General features: G+C 36.2%; 1 protein-coding gene across 2 annotated transcripts; it reads right to left on the bottom strand.

Moving 5' to 3' along the window:
• Positions 1-210: 210 nt before the first annotated feature.
• On the bottom strand, positions 211-17,085 carry tmtops3a (teleost multiple tissue opsin 3a). 2 transcript variants are annotated; one of them, XM_051861035.1, is made up of 4 exons: positions 16,582-17,085; positions 13,078-13,406; positions 4,192-4,425; positions 211-2,448 (listed from the first exon to the last, which is right to left on the bottom strand). In XM_051861035.1, exons 1-4 carry the CDS (start codon positions 17,063-17,065, stop codon positions 2,254-2,256), a joined length of 1,242 nt encoding a protein of 413 aa, XP_051716995.1. In that variant the 5' UTR covers positions 17,066-17,085; the 3' UTR covers positions 211-2,253. The 2 variants fall into 2 exon arrangements, with proteins under 2 accessions (XP_051716995.1, XP_051716994.1); XM_051861034.1 differs by having other exon boundaries at positions 2,217-2,857.
• Positions 17,086-20,458: the final 3,373 nt, after the last annotated feature.

Genomic DNA, 20,458 nt, shown 5'->3' on the forward strand with positions numbered 1-20,458 from the left:
TGCAAAGAAAAAAAAAAGAACCGGTTTCACACGAACTAACCTCAGTTGCAGTCCCACTGACTTTTCTTCAGTCCCTCTGCCAGGGCTCACATTTTCCAAGTTCATCAGTATAATTTTAAACGTGTGGTTTATAAATTGTGAAATGATCTTCACCCACAAAAGACATTAAAAGGATACAACTGGGACCGGTAATCAGATCTTTGACCTTTATTAACATTAGAAGTAATATGCAGCTTGCTTTCTGCGTGGTGTGCATGGATGTGGGTGGAAGTGCATATGGGTGGAAGTGCACATGGGTGATCCTTTCCACATTTCAATCCTTTGAATATGCAGTTCTCATGAGTAATGTGAGGTCATATACAATGAATGATATTGGCACTTATCACTTATTGTGTCACAAACAAAAGATACACAAGGCATGATAAACTTTTTTTGATGTAAAATCTAGATCTACTTTTAGATGCCCCTTAAAAATCAAGGCTGTATGATTTATAGTACAGTATAGTAAATATATACTGAAACATTAGTTGAATTTACAAGTATTGCAAGTATAGTGCAATTATATCATATACTGTATAATCGTGATGCTTTTGCTTTATGTGATTTTCACTATATAGGGTGTCTGAAAAAAAAAAAAAAAATAGTAATTTAGGAACATATTTACTATTGATACTGTGAAACTATTTAATACTAATACTTTAAATCAAATACTTTATGTTAAATAAACGTATTTATTTATTTTAAATAAATAAACTAAACTTAGACATACGAATACCTCAATTGAATCAACTTACTTAGACACTTCAATATTCAATATATAACTTTTGAATTGGTAGCTCAAAAATGTTGCTGTTTACATCCATAACACTCCTACAATTGTTTCTTTTTTTTAATCAAAGCAACTAGAATGCAAGTTAGCCTCAACCCAAACACACGCTCGACACTCGAATCTCTTTTAAATACCAACATAATAGAACAAAAATGATGAACAGAGTTTATTCTGGTATCTTTAAGTAAACTGAACAAAATTAATTTGCCCTTTTTGATCGAGCTACTTGATGCATGTTCTTTCAAAATAAAAACATTGAGTTAAGCCAAGGAGTAACCAATTTAACATTAACCAATCACGTTTCAACAAGAAACCTAATACACTGGCGTTAAATCAAAATGAATTGTTTAAATAAAGTGAACAGCATCAAAGAAATCTATTTTTCTTCTTTTTTGACAGTGTTGCATTGGTATTATAATAATATTCATGATACAGTGAACATTAGCGTAGCTACACTAATATGCAAAAACAAAAGCTCAAAAATCATTCCAGGGCGAAAGAATTCCACTCGTATATTGCAGACTTTTTGTTCTCTGCTTCTTTTTCCAAGGACTTTGTGATGCACATATGACTCAGTGTGTGTTCTGTGTGTGATGGTGAAAAGGAGAGAGACTGTGGGCCTATGGAACTGACTATACAAATGGCACATATTCAAATTTTTACACTTTCTGAAAAATGTGCATATGATGCAAGACTGAAGTCCCAAAATACTATTACAGCGATATAACTGTGATTTGACATGACTCACACTTATATTATACAGTTTTGTGCAATGTAATAAAGGTAGATTACTTGATATGATAATGGAGATATCAATGAAGCACAGGAAATTCGAAATTACAACACATAGTCTTAAAAATATTGTGCTACAATACATATACAGGAGCTGTCTAGAGATTAAATAACATTCCACAAACAACGACCAATAATATATGCATTGATGGAAAATCTCTCAAGCAGCACATGGATGTCGACCAAACTTTTCACATTTCTATGTGCATAATCACTCATACTCCACCTCACTTCGGTATGACATGGGCAGTGGCTCCTACTGTTGGCAACAAGTGTCACTACACTACATCCAGCGCTGATATTTACACTAGCTGCTGCATTGCACCGTTAGCGATGTATTGTCTTCATTCAAAAGCTCCTTATATAATCAGCATTTGTGTACAATCAGTGTATTTACATATATATTAAAAAAACATTCTTATGTTCTTGAGTAATAATTAAACTGACAAGCATTGTGTACTTTCAATGCATGGAGCTCATTAAAAAACAAGCACACAAAGAAATAAATGTGATTCTGGTTTGGTCCTATAAGGATTCTGATACTGGTCCAATGAAACTATCAGCACATTGTTTTCCATCCTGGCACATTATAAACGCTGACCTGTACAGAGCATGAGAAGTCTTTGAGAGTGTCAGGGTGTGTAGTGAACCACTAAGGACAGAGTATGCTGCTCTTTATTCTGGGGGCCCTTGATGTTGCGATGCAACGAGGGCCCATCACAGGGCCTGAGAGCATGAGGATCTTCTTTGCTGCTTTGCTGATGGTTCTGACCGTGAATAGATGGTTCTTCTTGACATTTCAGAAATGCTAAGAAACACCTGTAGAACTAAAAGGGAAATTAATGAGACAGTATAGGCCAGGGGTGGCGAACTCCAGTCCTGGAGAGCCACAGTCCTGCAGAGTTTAGCTCCAACCCTGATAAAACCTCACCTGCCTTTAGCTTTCTAGCAACCCTTCAGACCTTGATTAGCTTGTTCAGGTGTGTTTGATTAGGGTTGGAGATGAACTCTGCAGGACTGTGTCTCTCTAGGACCGACGTTAGCAACCCCTTGTATAGGCTTATATTCATTTTGCTTCACTACTGTGCACCTTTTAGGGGTAGATAACATACAAAGTTGTCCTTTTAAGTGTACTGCCCTAGTGACAAGCTGAAAGTATACTTCCCTTGTCTGTGTTCCGCTCCGGCTTACGGACAGTAGATGGAGTGGAGCAGGGAAAATGAAGTATACCCAGGCCTTAAAGGTACAATTTAAAAACAAAAAAAATTCTAACACTGCACAGATACACTAAAATATAAAGATATATATAATTATATACCTAAGTACTAGATCTGACAGTTCAGTTATGATTATTAAGGGATTAGTTCACTTCTGAATGAAAATGTCCTGATATTTTACTCACCCCCATGTCAACCAAGATGTTCATGTCTTTCTTTCTTCAGTCGAAAATAAATGAGGTTTTTAAGGAAAACATTCCAGTATTTTTGTCCATATAGTGGACTTCAACATTTACCAACGGGTTGAAGGTCCAAATTGCAGTTTCAGTGCAGCTTCAAAGGGCTCTACACGATCCCAGCCGAGGAATAAGGGTCTTATGTAACAAAACGATCGGTCATTTTGTAAAAAAAAAAAAAAATTATATACTTTTTAACCACAAATGCTAATATTGCTCTGCGATGCGCCACACGACGTAATCATGTTACAAAGGTCACGCGTGATGTAGGCAGAAGTACAGATTTAGTGTCTACAAAGCGAACGTGCAAAGACCAAGTCAAACACCCTTTACAAAAAAAAAAACAAAAAAAAAACAATGAAATTGGATGACTTTGAAGTTGGAGGAGAAAATGAAATGGAGTTTTTCGCCCCTACCACGGTACTTCCGCCTACGCCACGCATGACCTTTCTGGCGGATCTCAGAGCTAGTGAGCATTTGTGGTAAAAAAGTATATAAATTTTTATTTTTTTAGAAAATGACAGATCGTTTCACTAGATAAGACCCTTATTCCTCGTCTGGAATCGTGTAGAGCACTTTGAAGCTGCACTGAAACTGCAATTTGGACCTTCAACCCGTTGAACCCTGTTGAAGTCCACTATATGGAGAAAAATCCCGGAATGTTTTCCTCAAAAACCTTAATTTTTTTCTACTGAATATAGAATAACATAAACATCTTGGATGACATGGGGGTGAGTAAATTATCAGGAATTTTTCATTCTGAAGTGAACTAATCCTTTAACCATGTGATGCATTGTAATGCATTATTAATTATGTGATGCCAAAAAGATTTTGGCTAATTATTTAAAAAAATATATGCATCTCCAACATCAGTCCCTATTATTTAATCAAAAATGTCTACACTTGAAATAGATTGTCCTTGTAGTATTTGTCTGGACATAGTGGGTAAATATTTGTATTTTAGATAAAAAATAAATGCAGTTGGTGTTATTGTAGTTTTATATTCAATTCTTAAATTCCATAATCAATGCTTTTAATTTTTATTGTCAAATCAAAGCACTCAGAAGTTTTAACTCCCCTACTAAAAATTCAGAGTGCGATCTCTCTGTGGACTCACCTGGTTGTTGAAAAGAACATAGATTACCGGGTTGACCACAGTGCTGCTCTTGGCCAGGACTGATGGCACCACACTGGTTACGGGAGTGATCAGTCCCCTCCTGCCAAATGCGGCCAGCAGGGCTACCACCCCATAAGGCATCCAGAACAGCAGATAGCAGGATACCATGGTGACAACCATTAGAAGAATGTGGTTCTCTCTCCTCTGTGCGGTCAGCAGGTTGATTTTAGTTACCTGAGCCGAAAAAGAAACACTTAAAGTTACAGAAGTTGCAACAGTCTTTTCTTCCCTACTGTGACATATATCTGAGTGAAACGGCTTCTCCAACAAGTGAAAATGTAAGGCAGGACTTGATTTTGTCCATCAGAAATTGATTGGATTGTTGTTGTTTGCTATTGCTGTGATGCCATGTGAGTGACAGGTTGCCCCGCCCTCGCGCCACTAAACACATCATCATAGAAGATATGTTGTTGCAAGAGGGAAGGTTATTTAGATGAAAGATTACAAGGGCATACGAATTTTAAAAAAAAATAATGTGCATGGATAAATCATTTATAATAAATACTGCAATATTCCATAAATAAATTTAAAAAATGTTCATTGTGATATCATTGTGACTTTAAGGCATCTAAAAGTTAAAAAGTTACATTTTGATGCAGAAGTAAGCCTTTTTAACCATCTAAATCAATTTTAAAAATCCAATCTTGCTGCAGAGAACATGGGCTATCCTATAGAAAACAGCATGATGTGGATGTGCTTAGTATGAATTAGACTGCCATGAGTGCAAGCTGTTCGTGAATCAGAGAAAAAGTGGCAGATGGCTCCTTCAAGCGACAAATCTGAGTGTCGTGACTTCTGTCCTCTGGAGTTTGTTAACCTACCCTATCCCCTTCCCATCATGAAGTAATATCTCTGTGTAAAGATCTCCTGCTGGTCGGGGAACAGAATAGGAACTTCCAATCAGCAGTGGTGGCAAATGAGAGCTGATCAGTGGAGCTGAGCTCCCTGAACCTGCTCATGTCGTCATTCACACCTTTTACATGCTCCATTTGTCCTAAACGAGATGATTGTGATTGTATTGACAGCTCCAGCTTGGCTAAGTGTTTTCTCACTTGTGTAATCCCATTGCCTTTGGAAGTGTCCTTCAGCAATTTGTAGGATCAATATGACATTGACAAACATAGCCTATTAATTTGAAGCAGCAGAAACAAAACTTATTTTTCACTACAGAAATTTTTTTTTTTTTCTATAATTTAATAACCCTTGTGTCTATGTATCTTTAATTCTGCAAACAATTTCACACACAAAAGTGTCATCCATTCATAAACATTCATAAAGCCAAAAATGCCTCAATTGAATCTGAATGCATTTTCATAAGACTTTCCATTGGATAGTGTAAAGGAAATCAATTTTATACCGCATCTCTGGAGTGACTCTATTTTAGGAAGGCAATTACTTTCTCAGACATGTCATCATCTGATATGCACTGTGCTCTCTTCTTGTAATCCCCCTTTTGAATCCCATCAGAATTCCATGTTTGTGTTTCTAAGCCCGAGGGCTGTAGTGACTGGCCCACTCATTCGTGCAATGGATATAGATCTTTCTATTTGTCAGATAGACACAGGTGGTGCCTGCTACTGAACAGAGCGAATTCTGGAGGAAATAAGTTTATCACATAACGACTCGTCGCCAATAGTAACAGGCTCCGTGTTCTAAAAATACCTACGGTGGTGATTCATTCATAGAATCGCTTTAGCGACTAGAGGCTCTCTGCCTTACTACCCGCTGGAAACGCTCATTACATATTCCTTCATATGGTGATGTGTTTATGAAATCCGCCTCAGGCATGGATGAGTCATAAACACTGCTTCTCCCTGAACACGGCCTAACCTGATGCCCCAAAGCGCTTTGTTCTTATTCTCTAGCTGGACAAAATGATATCAAATGGATAAATAAAGAATTCGAGAGAGCAGTATCTGTCATCTATGGCTCGTCGATGCTGAAATGTTAATTGGACACTGAATAAGTGACGATACATCACTGCGGCTTCCCAGGTAACAGAATTTTGTTATACGAACGTTCTCCAGTGTTGGTTCTGGGAACGTAAAAAAATGTCCAGTTTTCTTGACGTTAAAGGAACATTTAATGTTCCTCAAATGTTCTTTCAACTTAATTTTGATTTACAATTAAACATTCTAGGAACGTTGTTTTGTAACATTCCAAGAACATAAAAATGTCCAGTTTCCTTAATGTTAGCAGAATGTTATTTAAAGGTTAGTATGATGTTCCTGAAACATTCTTTCAATCATTCTGCTGTGAACAAGCACCGAAAGAAAGAGAAATAAGAACACGAACTACAACTTTCTTCAGCCACAGCCTTAGATGAAATCAACTGAAGATAAAATACATTAAATCTCTCAAGATCTGATTAAACAACTCCACAAAAACCATTACCAGCTTCACTTATTACTAACCAGACTGACTTTATTTCTGTCAGTCATCTACAGCAGTTCTTACTGAGATGTTGATGTCTTATTGAAAATGTTTTGTTTGAGGTCACCATCATAGTGATCAGCGTTTGCTTTAGTTCAGTTCTTGACTTTTGTTGAGTTGTTTCTTAAATCAAATTAAATCAAATGAAGTTGAAAGAATGTTTGAGGAATGTTGTGTATTATAAAAATGTTTCTCTAACATCAAGAACACTAGAAAAAATTTTACGCTCCCAGAACCAACATTGAATATTTAGAGAACGTTCTTATAACAAAATTCTGTTAGCTAGGTTTCTGAGTACAATCTAGATAGCAATTTTGTGCCAGCCCAAATCTGGCCTACATCTGCCACGTGTGGTATGATGATCTGGGACACATGTGGCGTGGAATGATGACACTTGGGCGGATCGCTCCTGATCTGAGCCACAAGCGGGCCATAGCAATGCCACATGTCAGACTAGAGCAAAGAAATAAACCAGAACTTGACCTTATCAGAGCCACTTTATATATTATTTATAGAATCATCTTAGCATTAACAAGTCTGTTAACAAGCAGAATCACTGAAGGGAAGAAGAGAACAGAAAAAAGAATCAAACAGAAACACAAGAGCTACAACTGACTTCAGCCACAACCTTAGATGAAATTAACTGATTATTTCTGTCATTCATCTACAGATGTTCGTATTGAGAATTAACAGAAGTTTAACGCTCATGTTTGTTTCATTTGAAGTCACCATAATGGTGATTGGTGTTTCCATTAGTTGGGCTCTTAACTCATACAATATGTTTGCTTTCTCTGGCTGCTGTGACTGTGTGTTTGTCAAACACATTTACAGTAGCAAAAAAAGCTGAAGCAAGATCAGATGATGATTTTTAGCTGTTGATGGTTTTATAATCATTGTGATATAGCCTGAATCATTGATGTCATTTGAATATAATTGTTTTGTGCCATTGATACATTTTAGTTACAATCCCAGTTTTACTGCAGTATAAGATCACACTGTATTGCAGAAATCAGTTAGAAGACTGAAGATAAAAACCACAGCAAAAAATAAAGGCAAATAGTTAGAATTAAAGAAAATAATAGGACAATTCAGCTGCATAATTTATTCATGCTGTGATGCAAGCTGGGAGTTTTGAACTTGTTCCCAGCATGCACTGCAGCATTACACTTTTGATTGTCACCATTGTTGAGATTCATGTGCTGATTCTTGATGTCTTTGTGTGTCATCTTAGACGTTATTTTTGTCTTGGGTAAGAAAAATAGTCTTGTTTCTGTTCGAAATCTTATTTCTTTCTTTGATCCCAAACATTATTTTTCTTACCCCACTAGCAGATAATCATCGTTGTAGTGTAAACATACCATTAGTGTTAGTTTTTCTCTTGCTGCTGAAAGTGTGTTAGTTATGGCAAAAATAGCAAGGGAAAATGGTTGTTGAAAACTTGATCATGAAGAGGTCATCTAGAGGTCTAATCTTACACTTTTTTTTTTTTTGATCATGTAGATGTAATGCAGTATATTTCAACTTAATAGTCTGTTATAGAATGCATTGCAGCATGAAGCATGTCACCATTGTTAAGATTTATATTTTGGTGTCTGAGTCTAAAAGATGTTGCAGTTCAAAATGCTTAGTGTACAATATATAATTACAGTCTTGCTATAATTAATAATTAAAAATTATATAATTTGAATGAATCCTAGATGACACTAGCCAGCTATACAATGATTGTATCTTTATCAAGTAAACAACATAATCAGCTTCTCTTTCCACAACAAACACAATCACACCAGCCAAAGTACTAACAACTAACAAATCAAGTGTCAAACTGCACAAATAAAGCAAATACTGACCACCATATACTTTTAACATTTTGTGAATTTTAATATTATATATGTTTTATATATTTAGTTAACAATAGCACAAGCACACCTGTACATACTAAACCATTCATCAAAAAGCCAATCATAATTTTTCACATCTTTACATAAAGGCTATATGTTTGTAAGTACTTCACCCTAACCACAGGCTCTACTCTTCAGCACAATGGTAACCCCAAAAACTCAGACATAGCAGAAACCTTTTTAAATTCCAAAATAATAGAACATTAAACACTAACAGGTCTCCCCCTATTAATATTGAGCAAAACACATGAAATAACACTTAATTTCAACACTGACCCTTCCTTTAACAGTCAGAAGCAAAGCATGCTGGGAAATAGAAATCTGCTGTAACCGTGAATGTGTTACATGTGTTAAATGTGTTAAATATATTCACATTTGTATGGGGGAAGCCCTGCAGCAGTCAACCTGAAGCTTTTACTTGCATGCCCACTGAAGCTAAGCAGGGTTGAGCCTGGTCTATGTCTGGATGGGAGATCTCCTTGTAGATTGGGAAGCTGCAGGAAGAGGTGTTAGAGAGGCCAGTGGGTCTGATCAGCTTGTGGTCTGAGTGGGACCTAATGCCCCAGTACAGTTGCAATAAGCTGTACTGTGTAAAGGGTTAACATAAACCCCAGAATATAAGGGGTGTAACCCTGATGTAAAATAGTTCATACAGCACATCACATACTGCCCAACGCCCCAGTACAGTCGCCATAAACTGTGCTGAATAAAGAGTGCAACCCTGGGGCAAAAATAATCCCTACATTACATCACATACCAGTTAGTTAGTTAGTTTCACATAACAAATTATATAGTACTTTTTTAGTTCTTACAACTTAAATGGAAGCACTCTTTTTTCATGACTTTTTTAAATGTTTTTGAAAGAAGTCTCTTATGCTCACCAAACCTGCATTTATTTGATCAAAAACAGAAAAACAGGAACATTGTGAAATATTATTACAATTTAAAATAATGGTTTTCTATTTTAATATACTTTAAAATATTATTTATTTCTGTGATGCAAAGCTGAATTTTAATCAGCCATTACTCCAGTCTTCAGTGTCACATGATCCTTCAGAAATCATTCTAATATGCTGAATTATTATCAGTGTTGGAAACAGTTGTGCTGCTTAATATTTTTTGGAAACTGTGATACTTTTTTTAGGATTCATTGATAAATAAATGGTTAAAAAGAACAAAATTTATTCAAAATAGAAATCTTTTCTAACAATATAAGCCTTTACTATCACTTGCTATCAGTTTAACACATCCTTACTGAATAAAATTATTAATTTTGCTTTTAAATAAATAAAAAAAAAATTACTGACCCAAACATTTTGAACAGTATAGTGTATATTGTTACACAGTGTTTCTATTTTGGAAAGATTATATATTGTTACAAAATATTTCTAACCGCAGAACGATTTCAATACACTGTGTATGTCTGTAACCTGTGCAGTCTGAACTGCTTAACTCTTTTAATTAACTTTGGTTAATTTGTCAGACAAAACGGCACACTGAGCGTTATGATTGGTCAGATCGCCTGTCAATCCAACTCCCAGCAAAGGGTGAATTGTTGATAGCACTTCCACATGTTAGAAATTTCGCAATGAAATAAAACCGATTGTCTTTGAAATCTCGTAAAGGAACAAAGGAACAAAACCAACCATCATTGAAATCTCGTAATGAAACGAAACCGACCGCCGTTGAAATCTCATAATGAAGCAAAGCTGGTTATCATTGAAATCTGGAAGAAGAAAAAAATGGAAATGGAAAAAAAAGAATGGAAAAAAATGAAAAATCTTGTAACCAAATAAAACCGACACTGAAAACGAACAGTCATTAAAATCTTAAAAATGTCGTAATGGAACAAAACAGGCCGTCATTGAAATCTCGTAAAGGAACAAAACCGACTTTCACTGAAATCTTGTAAAGAAACAAAACCGACTGTCATTGAGATCTCGCAAAGGTACAAAACCGACCAACATCTGGTAGGTGACACTTGCTCACTCTCATTGGCTATCGCGGGTCACATCAGAGGCAGCTCGATCAAGAGTCATAAACAGCAAACATGTTTGATATTTACGATTCGAGTCCAGGGACACGCAGTCTCAATTGGAAGCAGTTAAATAATCATAATAACAACAAAGAATAAATAATTTTTTTAAACAAAAAATGTTTGCAACAAGCCTCGACTCCACACCTCAATGACGGTTGGTTTTGTTTCTTTACGAAACTTCAATGATTTTGGTCCTTTACTAGAAATCAATGACAGTCAGTTTTGTTCTTTTGCAAGATCTCTGGTTGACGGTTTTGTTTTGTTTTGTTATGGGATTTCAGTGATGGTCGGTTTTGTTCCTTTATGAGATTTTAATGATGATTGGTTTTGTTCGGTTACGAGATCTCAATGATAGTCTGTTTCGTTCCTTAACGAGATTTCAGTGACGGTCGGTTTTGTTCGGTTACAAGTTTTCAATGACGGTCGGTTTTGTTTCTTTGTTCTTTTACGAGATATCAGACAGTCGGTTTTGTTTCGTTACGACATTTAAAGATGGTAGACAGTCACTGAAATCTCGTAATGGATTAAAAACCAACTGTCATTAAAATCCCGTAAAAGAACAAAGCATAGCGTATTGAGATCTTGTAACTGAACAAAAGAAAATTTGACTGACTGACAATGAAAACAGACCGTCATTGAAATCTCGTAAAGGAACAAATCCGACTGTCGTTGACATCTTGTAAAGGAATAAAACCCACCATCATTGAGATCTCGTAAAGGAATGAAAACCGACCGTCACTGAAATTTCATCACAAAACAAAACCAAAAGTTTGAATCGTTTCAAACTCGACTGTCATTGAAATCTCATAATGGAGTAAAACTCGTAATGAAACATAACTGTCTTTGAAATCTCGTAACAGAAGAAAACCGACTGTCATTGAAATGTCGTAACCAAACTGACTATCACTGAAATCTTATAATGGAACAAAACAGAAAAGAAAAAGTATATATTCTAAGATGAAACATAAAGACATCAAGAATCAGCACATGAATCTCAACAAAGGTGAATCAAAGGAAAATCAAAAGTGTCATGCCACAATGCATGCTGGGAACAATAGTACAAAACTCCCAGAATGCATCACAGCATGAATAAATTATGCAGCTGAATTATTATTAAGTCTTCTTACTGATTTCTGCAATACAGTGTGATTTCATTTTCAATAAAACAAGGTTTGTAATTCAAATGTATTAATAGTGCAATAATGTGAGTTAAGAGTCCAACTAATGGAAACACCAATCACCATTATGGTAATTTCAAATGAAAAACATGAGTGTTAAACTTGTTAATTCTCAATACGAACATCTATAGATGAATGACAGAAATAAAGTCAATCTGGTTAGTAATATGTGAAGCTGTAATGCTGTTTGTGGAGTTGTTTAATCCTCCTCTGCTGAGATCTGGAGAGATTTAATGTCTTTTTTATCTTCAGTTAATTTCATCTAAGGTTGTGGCTGAAGTCAGTTGTAGCTCTTGTGTTTCTGTTTGTCTCTTTTTTCTGTTCTCTTCTTTCCTTCAGTGATTCTGCTTGTTAACAGACTTGTTAATGCTAAGATGATTCTATAAATAATATATAAAGTATTTTGTGGCTCAGATAAGGTCCAGTTCTGGTTTATTTCTTTGCTCTAGGCTGACATGTGGCATTGCTATGGCCCGCTTGTGGCTCAGATCTGGCAAACAGGAGTGATCCATATTTCCACGCCACATGTGGCCCAGATCATCATACCACGCATGGCAGATGTAGGCCGGATCTGGGCCGGCACAAAGTTGCTATCTGGGAACTGCTTTTTTTCATGTGGCATTGCTATTAACTCAGCGAGAAGAGAATGTAGTGCATGCTAATTGTCAGCAATTGTTGTAATACAAAAGCACTGAGACCTTTCATTGTTTGTATCACTCCGCTCATTCCAGACAGACTGTCAGTTTGTGCATAAGTGATAGGGATTTTACAGTGACTCTTTCTGCAGGTTACATCGATTCGCTCCAGTAGGTGACGGCAAGTGACGAGCCATTGAATCATTCTTTCAATCAATCTGTTTCAAATCATTGATTTATTCAAGAAAGAAACAAGTGACTTGCAGAATTCGGAACTGCATGCTACTTTTTGGCTGCATCCGAATATGCTAAACAGTAGGTAAAACAAAACAGTAGGCCTATGTGAAAAGAGTAGCATGTTCGAATTCACATTATCCGTAAAACAATTGGTGAAAAGTACCTGGATGACCTACTACTTGCAGTGAGATTTTAAAGTCTATATCTGATGGACACTTTACTATCCCATGAGGCCACAGGAGAGGATTTGTGAATGGCAGTGAACTGATGTAACATCATAAGAACAACATGACAAAAGTCTAAAAATATGTATTTAGGTTTAATAGATAATAACATATATAACAACATAAGGACTATTCAGAGGAGAAAGTGTCAAACTGAGTGTCCTCAAAGCCTCTCTCACTCACCCCTTTGATAATGAACAGGATTTTGCCATAGCAGAAGATCATGAGCATCAGGGGTAAAAGCAGACAGAAGATAAACAGGCACATCACGTATGACATGCTGTTGGTTGAGCGCAGGTGCCACTGCACTGAGCATGTAGTCCCGGGTCCTTCGGGTCCATAGCTACTCCAGCCCAGGAATGGTGGGAGAGTCCATACCAGTGAATAGAGCCAGGATCCTGCCACACAGAGCCAGGCCCTGTGGAAGTCAGACACGTCTGCCTTGGTGGGGCGCAGTAGGGCGGCATAACGCTCGTATGACAGTATGGACAGAGACATCAGAGACACAATTCCTGTTTGGGATAAAGAAAGCTGATATGGAAAAGAAATAGTGGTCACAAAACAACTAACTTTTTATTGGAATATACTGTTAATACTGTATACACTGTGTATACTGTAGTCAAATGGACTATTTTAACGATGTCTTTACTACCTTTCGTGGGCCTTGAAATTTGTTATGACTGCTGTATACAGGGAGGTCAGAAAGCGATCGTATTTCATTAAAAATATCTTAATTTGTCTTCCAAAGATGAACGAAGGTCTTACGGGTTTGGGAAGACATGAAGGTGAGTAATTAATGACAGAAATTTCATTTTTTGGGTGAACTAACCCAATAACGCACAATTGTTATAGAGTTTATGCTCTCAGTGATCTTGCATTCTGTTCTTGGGTCAGTCTAGCAATCAGCAACTCTTGTCTTGTATAACAATAACATTCAGACTACCAAATTAAACTTGGGGTAGTCTGTTAATGAGACCGCTGTTGTTGTATACTAAAACTAGAAAGAAAAATTATTAAAAACATTTTCATAAACTCCAAAATAATCAATGCAGAGTAAACAAAAAATGAAAGTGGTTAAAACAAAAAAAAAAAATGTTGTATAGATTGCTTGGCGAAGGAGATAGAGAGCAAAATAGTCTTTATTATAATCCACCAACTAAAACACAGGAGATCACTAAAGAATAATGTAACAACTACTAATAGCATAGAGAAGACCGGACAATAACACAGGAAACTGAGGGCTTAAATACACAGGGGATGATTGACTGAAACAGAACAGATGTGTAAGACTAATTAACAAATGAGAAAACCTAACTAGCAAACCAGGCAGGCAGAATGGGAACAGAACACCAAGAAAACGAAATCAAAACAGATTACACTTGACAAATGCTGAGTCCAAGTAAATTTAGTGAACATTAAACTGGTACTTTTGAGTATTTAAAAGTTTGCATGCATGTGAACAACAAACGCTGATACATTGAGCAGATACATTGTTACCCTTGATTGTGTAAGTACAGACACTGGTTCTTTTCTCAAAGGAATTGCTTATTTTAGATTCCTCAACTGATTCCTTATTTATAATTACTACTAAAACAGAAAGTAAAATATATAAAAACTGCACTGTACAAATAAAAAAAAAATCACTGCTGAAACTAACTATAACTACAATGAGATGTAGAATAATGTAATAAAATGTGGCAGCCACAGACTGAAAGTGCTCATTAAGACACTGATCGTGTTGTCCAGACAGCATCAAGAAGCAAGAGAGTACAGACTAAGTCAAAGGTATAATGACATTAACCTTATGTATCAACTCCCTTGTATCATCCTGTAAACAGTGAAGGTTGTTAAATAACAAGATTATGGAGCTAGAACAACCTGTTGACATTATTTTAATTGTCCAGTTGTCAGAAATGTATTATATGTACACACACATTCTCCTTCAATGGGTTTGCAAGTACACATTTTCTGCACAAAGGTGCTCTGCACTCTTCCTTGCAGTTCCTCTACACATCACAGAAAGGGAGACACAACACTCCCACTACAGTAATTAAGGACCTTAAATGAGCACTCCATTCAAATGTCAGAGCACTGGGGGTTTCTGGCTTGTTCCTATTTTGAGCATATGTGGAACATTTCTGACAGACCGAAAACAGCAACATATTTAATGTGAACTTGACAAAATCAAGAATTATTGTTTCTTTGTAATTGTCATCATACAACAAAGATTCAGTTTATTTGATTTAGGCTACAGATTGACCTATGCACATAAAATCATATGCTGTAAATTTAATTCAAATGACCCCGCTTTTTGCATATATCACACAATTCTATATGCTATGAATAGTCATATGCAATGTAGCTATTTTTAATCTAGATTATTGTTGGTTAACTACATAACTGCAACATGCTGGAAGTTTTATTTCAGTTTGCTGGTAACAATTTAACATTAACATTTTAAGTTTATGTAGGTTTTGGGACAATTTTGTAACAAACATTAAATCAAAGTTCCATTGTTACCAATAGAGCTCAATGGGACTTACGACTATAGTTGACTAACGATGCTTTTGGGAAACGCACTTCTGACTGACTTTATTTCTGTTAGATATCTACAGAGGTTCTTATTGAGAATTAACAGATGTAAACAGATGTACAAAAATGTTTTAAGGTCACCATCATGGAGATCAACATTTGTTTTAGTTGAGCACTTGACCCTTGATGAACTGCTTCTTTTTCAACAATTGCAGCTGTTTCTAGAAAACATTTTTTGAGTGTATAAATGACACAAATCGTGTTTTAAACAAAAAGTTAATAATGACAGTGTACAAGCATCAACATCTGAAACATAACGATGGTGCTATAAATTATTTCTTTTCACAATGAGTTTATACTCAACATTTCAATGCATTAAATTAACAATCACAGAGAAAAAAAAAAATAGTTGTCTGTTACTAAAACAGATATGTTGATCAGCTTTATCAATGCAAAAATGTTTTCTGGAAACACCTACAATTGTTGAAAAAGAAACAACTCAACAAAAGTCAAGGGTCAAGAGCTGAACTAAAGCAAACGCTGATCACTATGATGGTGAACGAAGCATTTTCAATAAGACATCAACATCTAATTCTCAATACGAACTGCTCTAGATGATTTAATAAGATCTTGAGAGATTTAATGTATTTTATCTTCAGTTAATTTCATCTAAGGCTGTGGCTGAAGAAAGTTGTAGTTTGTGTTGCTGTGCTTGTTCACAGCAGGCGTTTGAATGATTGAAAGAATGTTTCAGGAACATCATACTAACCTTTAAATAACATTCTGCTAACATTAAGGAAACTGGACATTTCTTGGAATGTTACAAATCAACGTTCCTAGAATGTTGAATTTTAAATCAAAATTAAGTTGAAAGAACGTCTGAGGAACATCATTATAAAAACGTTCCTCTAACGTCAAGAAAACTGGACTGGATTTTTTACGTCCCCAGAACCAACACTGAATATTTAGAGAACGTTCTTATAACAAAATTATGTTAGCTGGGTATACTGTCCGTGATTATCGTGTTAAAAACGGCAGAAAATAATGCACGCGCAACAACATACTACAAAGAAAGTTCGGCTCTGCACCACCGAAACCCCTGGGAACTTGTTACACATATAAGTTTACAGTTGAATGAACTTTAGAAAAACTTACCAAAAAGCGAATTGGCAAAACCGTACCATTTGCAGCCATTATGTCCCAACAGCCATTTCCCATAGAGACTGGAAGCGAAACTGAAGGGAGTCCCAAATAAACAAACCAGTATGTCACTCACGCTGATGTTCAGCAGAATGAGGTTTATAGGTGTCCACAGTGAGCGAAACCTCGCAAAGATGAGCAGGACAAAGAGGTTGTTCAGGCATCCAAACACCAGAATGATTCCAAGGCAGACGGCTGTCACCGTGTGGCCAGTCCGGCTCAGGCCAGGTGGGATGTCGTGGGGCTCTAGGGGGTCTCCTGAACTGACATTTGCACTTTGATTGAGCGCAGGAATGTCTTTATTGCTAATGTTCAAACTCCAGATGTAGACGACCATAGCAGCCTCAGTGCACGGGTAAATGGTGTTGACACTATGACTTTCCTTACGGATGGATTCACTCTTCTCATCTCTCCTCCTCACTGACGCGCAGCCCACCATTAACACCCTACCTCTGCTGCTGCTGCCGCTGACCTCCGTGTCTGAGAGGCGCTGTATGATCTCAGGGTGACCAGGGCGCAAATTAAGGGGGTGGGGGGTACCTACATATTACTTTTTATACATTTATATATCGTTTCATAATTGATAAATGCTATAACTGTGTATTTTCAGCGCTCTTAAATTAGATCCTAATGAAAAGAAGTCAAGTTTGCCTGAGGAGGGAACCAGAGCAACTACGCAACAACATGCTTCCATACAGCCTGAAACGTTCCCAAATTTTACTAATGTTTTATAAAGGTTATGTTAATGTTAAGCGTTCTTTAAATAACAGTTATAGAACTTTCTTACAACATTATTAATATTTGATATGCATTCTCTTGATGTCGGGAGAAACGTTTTCAAAATGACATTATTTGTAGGCTACTTTATGAATGTTAACGTTTACCTTATATAAACGTTCAAAGAATTGAATTATATTCAGTGTTGGGCAAGTTACTCTAAAAAAGTAAAAAAGCTACTAATTACACCTTCAACAGTGTAGCTAATTAGATTACTGTACTAAATACTCTTTTTAAAAGTATTGAATTACTTATTACTTTATAAATCCCATATCAACCTCGTCCATATGAATAATACAAGGATAGACACGAAACTGCACTTTTAATTCTTTCAAATAAACAATATACAGTTACGTAAATGACTCCTGAACTGACCAAAATGTGTAAATGGAGAAGGTTACATTAAACATACATTTTAACATTAAATTTTTAATGGGGCAGAACGACTGGATGATAATAGATGTGCATGTGCAGGTGCAGAGTGTGGATTTGTGGACAGTGAATGTGGAGAGCACACACTTCCTGGGATGGTCCAGACAAGGTGAGTATACTGGTAAGGAGAATGGAGAATCCTCTTTGGAGAATTGTAGTCCTTGTTGTAGACCAGACAATCACTAAATGTAAAGGGTGTGCTCTTATAGTGCTCTTGATGGTTTGGACAATAGCTGCAATCTCCACTGTGCCAATGGGATGTCTAATCAGCATTGTCATTCTTCACAGTTATTCCCCATCCCTTTCAAACCTTTTTCATATGATTTCTCACAAGTAATCAACAGGTGAACAAACAGGTGACAACCACAAATTCAAAGTAACTGTTTAATAATTAGTTTTATAATTGTAAGAGTTATGTTATGTTTTTGTTCATGTTCCTGCTTGTTCCCATCTCCTTTAGTTACTAATTCCTCTTTGTTTGTACATAAGTTGCTGATTAATCCCACCTGTGTCTAGTTTAGTTCTCTGTGTATACGTACTCCCTGTTCTTTTCTGTTAGTTGTCGGTTATCGCTATTAGTAAGTGTGGTTTGTGTGTATATTCCCTATAGAGATTCTCTAGAGTATTGCTGTTTGTGGATTAAAGAATATTTATATTGAGTCATTTGTGTTGGATTGCAACCATACAAATGTAATACATAAAACAGCAGTACCTTATCAAATGATGTTATAATGATGTTATAAGTTATAAGGGCTGTCAGAGAGACACTGCAGCTGGAAGGTTAATAACACAGACATATCAGTATTAACATATGGGCTGCTGCCAGAATCCAGATACTAGTAGGTCAAGGTTATCAGCTAGCTCACAATAGTTAACAGAAGCTATTTAGTCTCTACTGTCAGAGCATATTGTTTTAGAAATAACACATTATCATGGAAATTGGCTAAGCAACTCTGACAACAGAGGTGAGATAATAATAATATCATAATGCCAGAAATTAAATATGTCCTATTTAAAGGTGACGCCTCTGTAGGTCAGCACACTAATTGAGTTGTGCTCTGTGGATTCTGTGAGGTGTCTCTGCAGACTAAGGCGAATTGTGGCTTAACTGGAAAGAGTGGCAATAACAAAGGCAAACCGAAATGCCAGAGGAGTCACAAAATACTTCCAATTTGCCTTGTGCAGCACAATATCATGAAGCACAATAACAATTTTTTAAAACAATGTCCTAAACAAGTGAGACTTTTTCTCGTTAAACTGAGAGTATGTGGATCAAACCCCATGACGTTTTGAGCTTAGCAGCAGAGTAAGACAAAATATCCACAAATGAATAAACAATTGGGCACAAAATACTGATTTCATTTTAAAGTATTCTATAATTGTACCTGTATTATCTTAAAGCTTCTGTTAAGACAAATAGTCTATTGCAATGTACAATGCAATCAGCCAAGCAACAAAATGAACACTGCAACAACATTAAAGTAATATTTATACAGGGTTACACTTTATTACACTTTATTTCCACTTCAAACATTTGCAACTATAGGCCTACATGTCAACTAACTCTCATTCGAGTATTAGTAGACAGTTGGGTTGGGGTTAGTAGAATAACATAGAGATCCATATGTAACATAGAGATCCATTTGTAAGCCTACTTGCAAAGTTAATTGTAGAATTTCTGTTGGGGGAGCATCAAAATAAAGTGATAAAATAATGTGACTACAGTGGTTCAACCTTAATATTATAAAGCGACAAGAATACTTTTTGTGCACCAAAAATAATAAAATAGCGACTTTATTCCACAATATCGAGTGATGGGCGATCTCAAAACACTGTTTCTTGAAGCTTCAAAGCTTTACGAATCATTTGTTTTGAATCAGTGGTTCAGAGCGCCAAAATCACGATTTCAGTAAAAGAGGCTTTGTTACGTTATAAGTGTTTTGAAACTTCAATAGCTCACGTGACTTTGGTAGTTTGATACACGCTCCGAACCACTGATTCGAAACAAATGATTCGTAAAGCTTCGAAGCTTCATGAAGCAGTGTTTTGAAATCGACCATCACTAGATATTGTTAATTAAAGTCTCTATTTTGTTATTTTTGGCACACAAAAAGTATTCTTGTCACTTTATAATATTAAGGTTGAACCACTGTAGTCACACAAACTGTTTTAAATATGTTTTTAGCAGCTTTCTGGGCATTGAAAAAGGGAGTGTTATTGCTGGCGATGCAGGCCTCACTGAGCCATCGGATTTTATCAAAAATATCTTAATTTGTGTTCCAAAGATGAACGAAGGTCTTACGGGTGTGGAACAACATGAGGGTGAGTAATGAAATAATTTTATTTTTGGGTGAACTAACCCTTTAACTGAGGTGCAAGATGGCGGCAGATTATTTTTTATGAATGAGAGCAGCTGTATCCTAAATCATACTGTCAGAGTAGGTATTACATTTGATGAAGAACTTAAAAAGTACGACTAAAGTAGGCCTATTTATGTGTGTAGCGTGAATACAATACAGAAATAGGGCCCACTACATCCGCGATGTTCCCGCTGTCATGTGACCTATGGAGTCAGTTATGGTGCTTCCCTGCCATTCACGACTCCTTTTGTGGCGTCGTGTGA

This window comes from Ctenopharyngodon idella, chromosome 14 (assembly GCF_019924925.1).
Source record: "Ctenopharyngodon idella isolate HZGC_01 chromosome 14, HZGC01, whole genome shotgun sequence".
In the NCBI taxonomy this organism is placed as follows: domain Eukaryota; kingdom Metazoa; phylum Chordata; class Actinopteri; order Cypriniformes; family Xenocyprididae; genus Ctenopharyngodon; species Ctenopharyngodon idella.

Coding starts and splice junctions, on each gene's coding strand:
- tmtops3a (XM_051861034.1), bottom strand. CDS start 17,065: ATGGTGGGCTGCGCGTCAGTGAGGAGGAGAGATGAGAAGAGTGAATCC. Junction 13,407..16,581: donor TTTTGCCAATTCGCTTTTTG/GTAAGTTTTTCT, acceptor TATCCCAAACAG/GAATTGTGTCTCTGATGTCT. Junction 2,858..4,191: donor ATGTTCTTTTCAACAACCAG/GTGAGTCCACAG, acceptor TGTACCTTTAAG/GCCTGGGTATACTTCATTTT.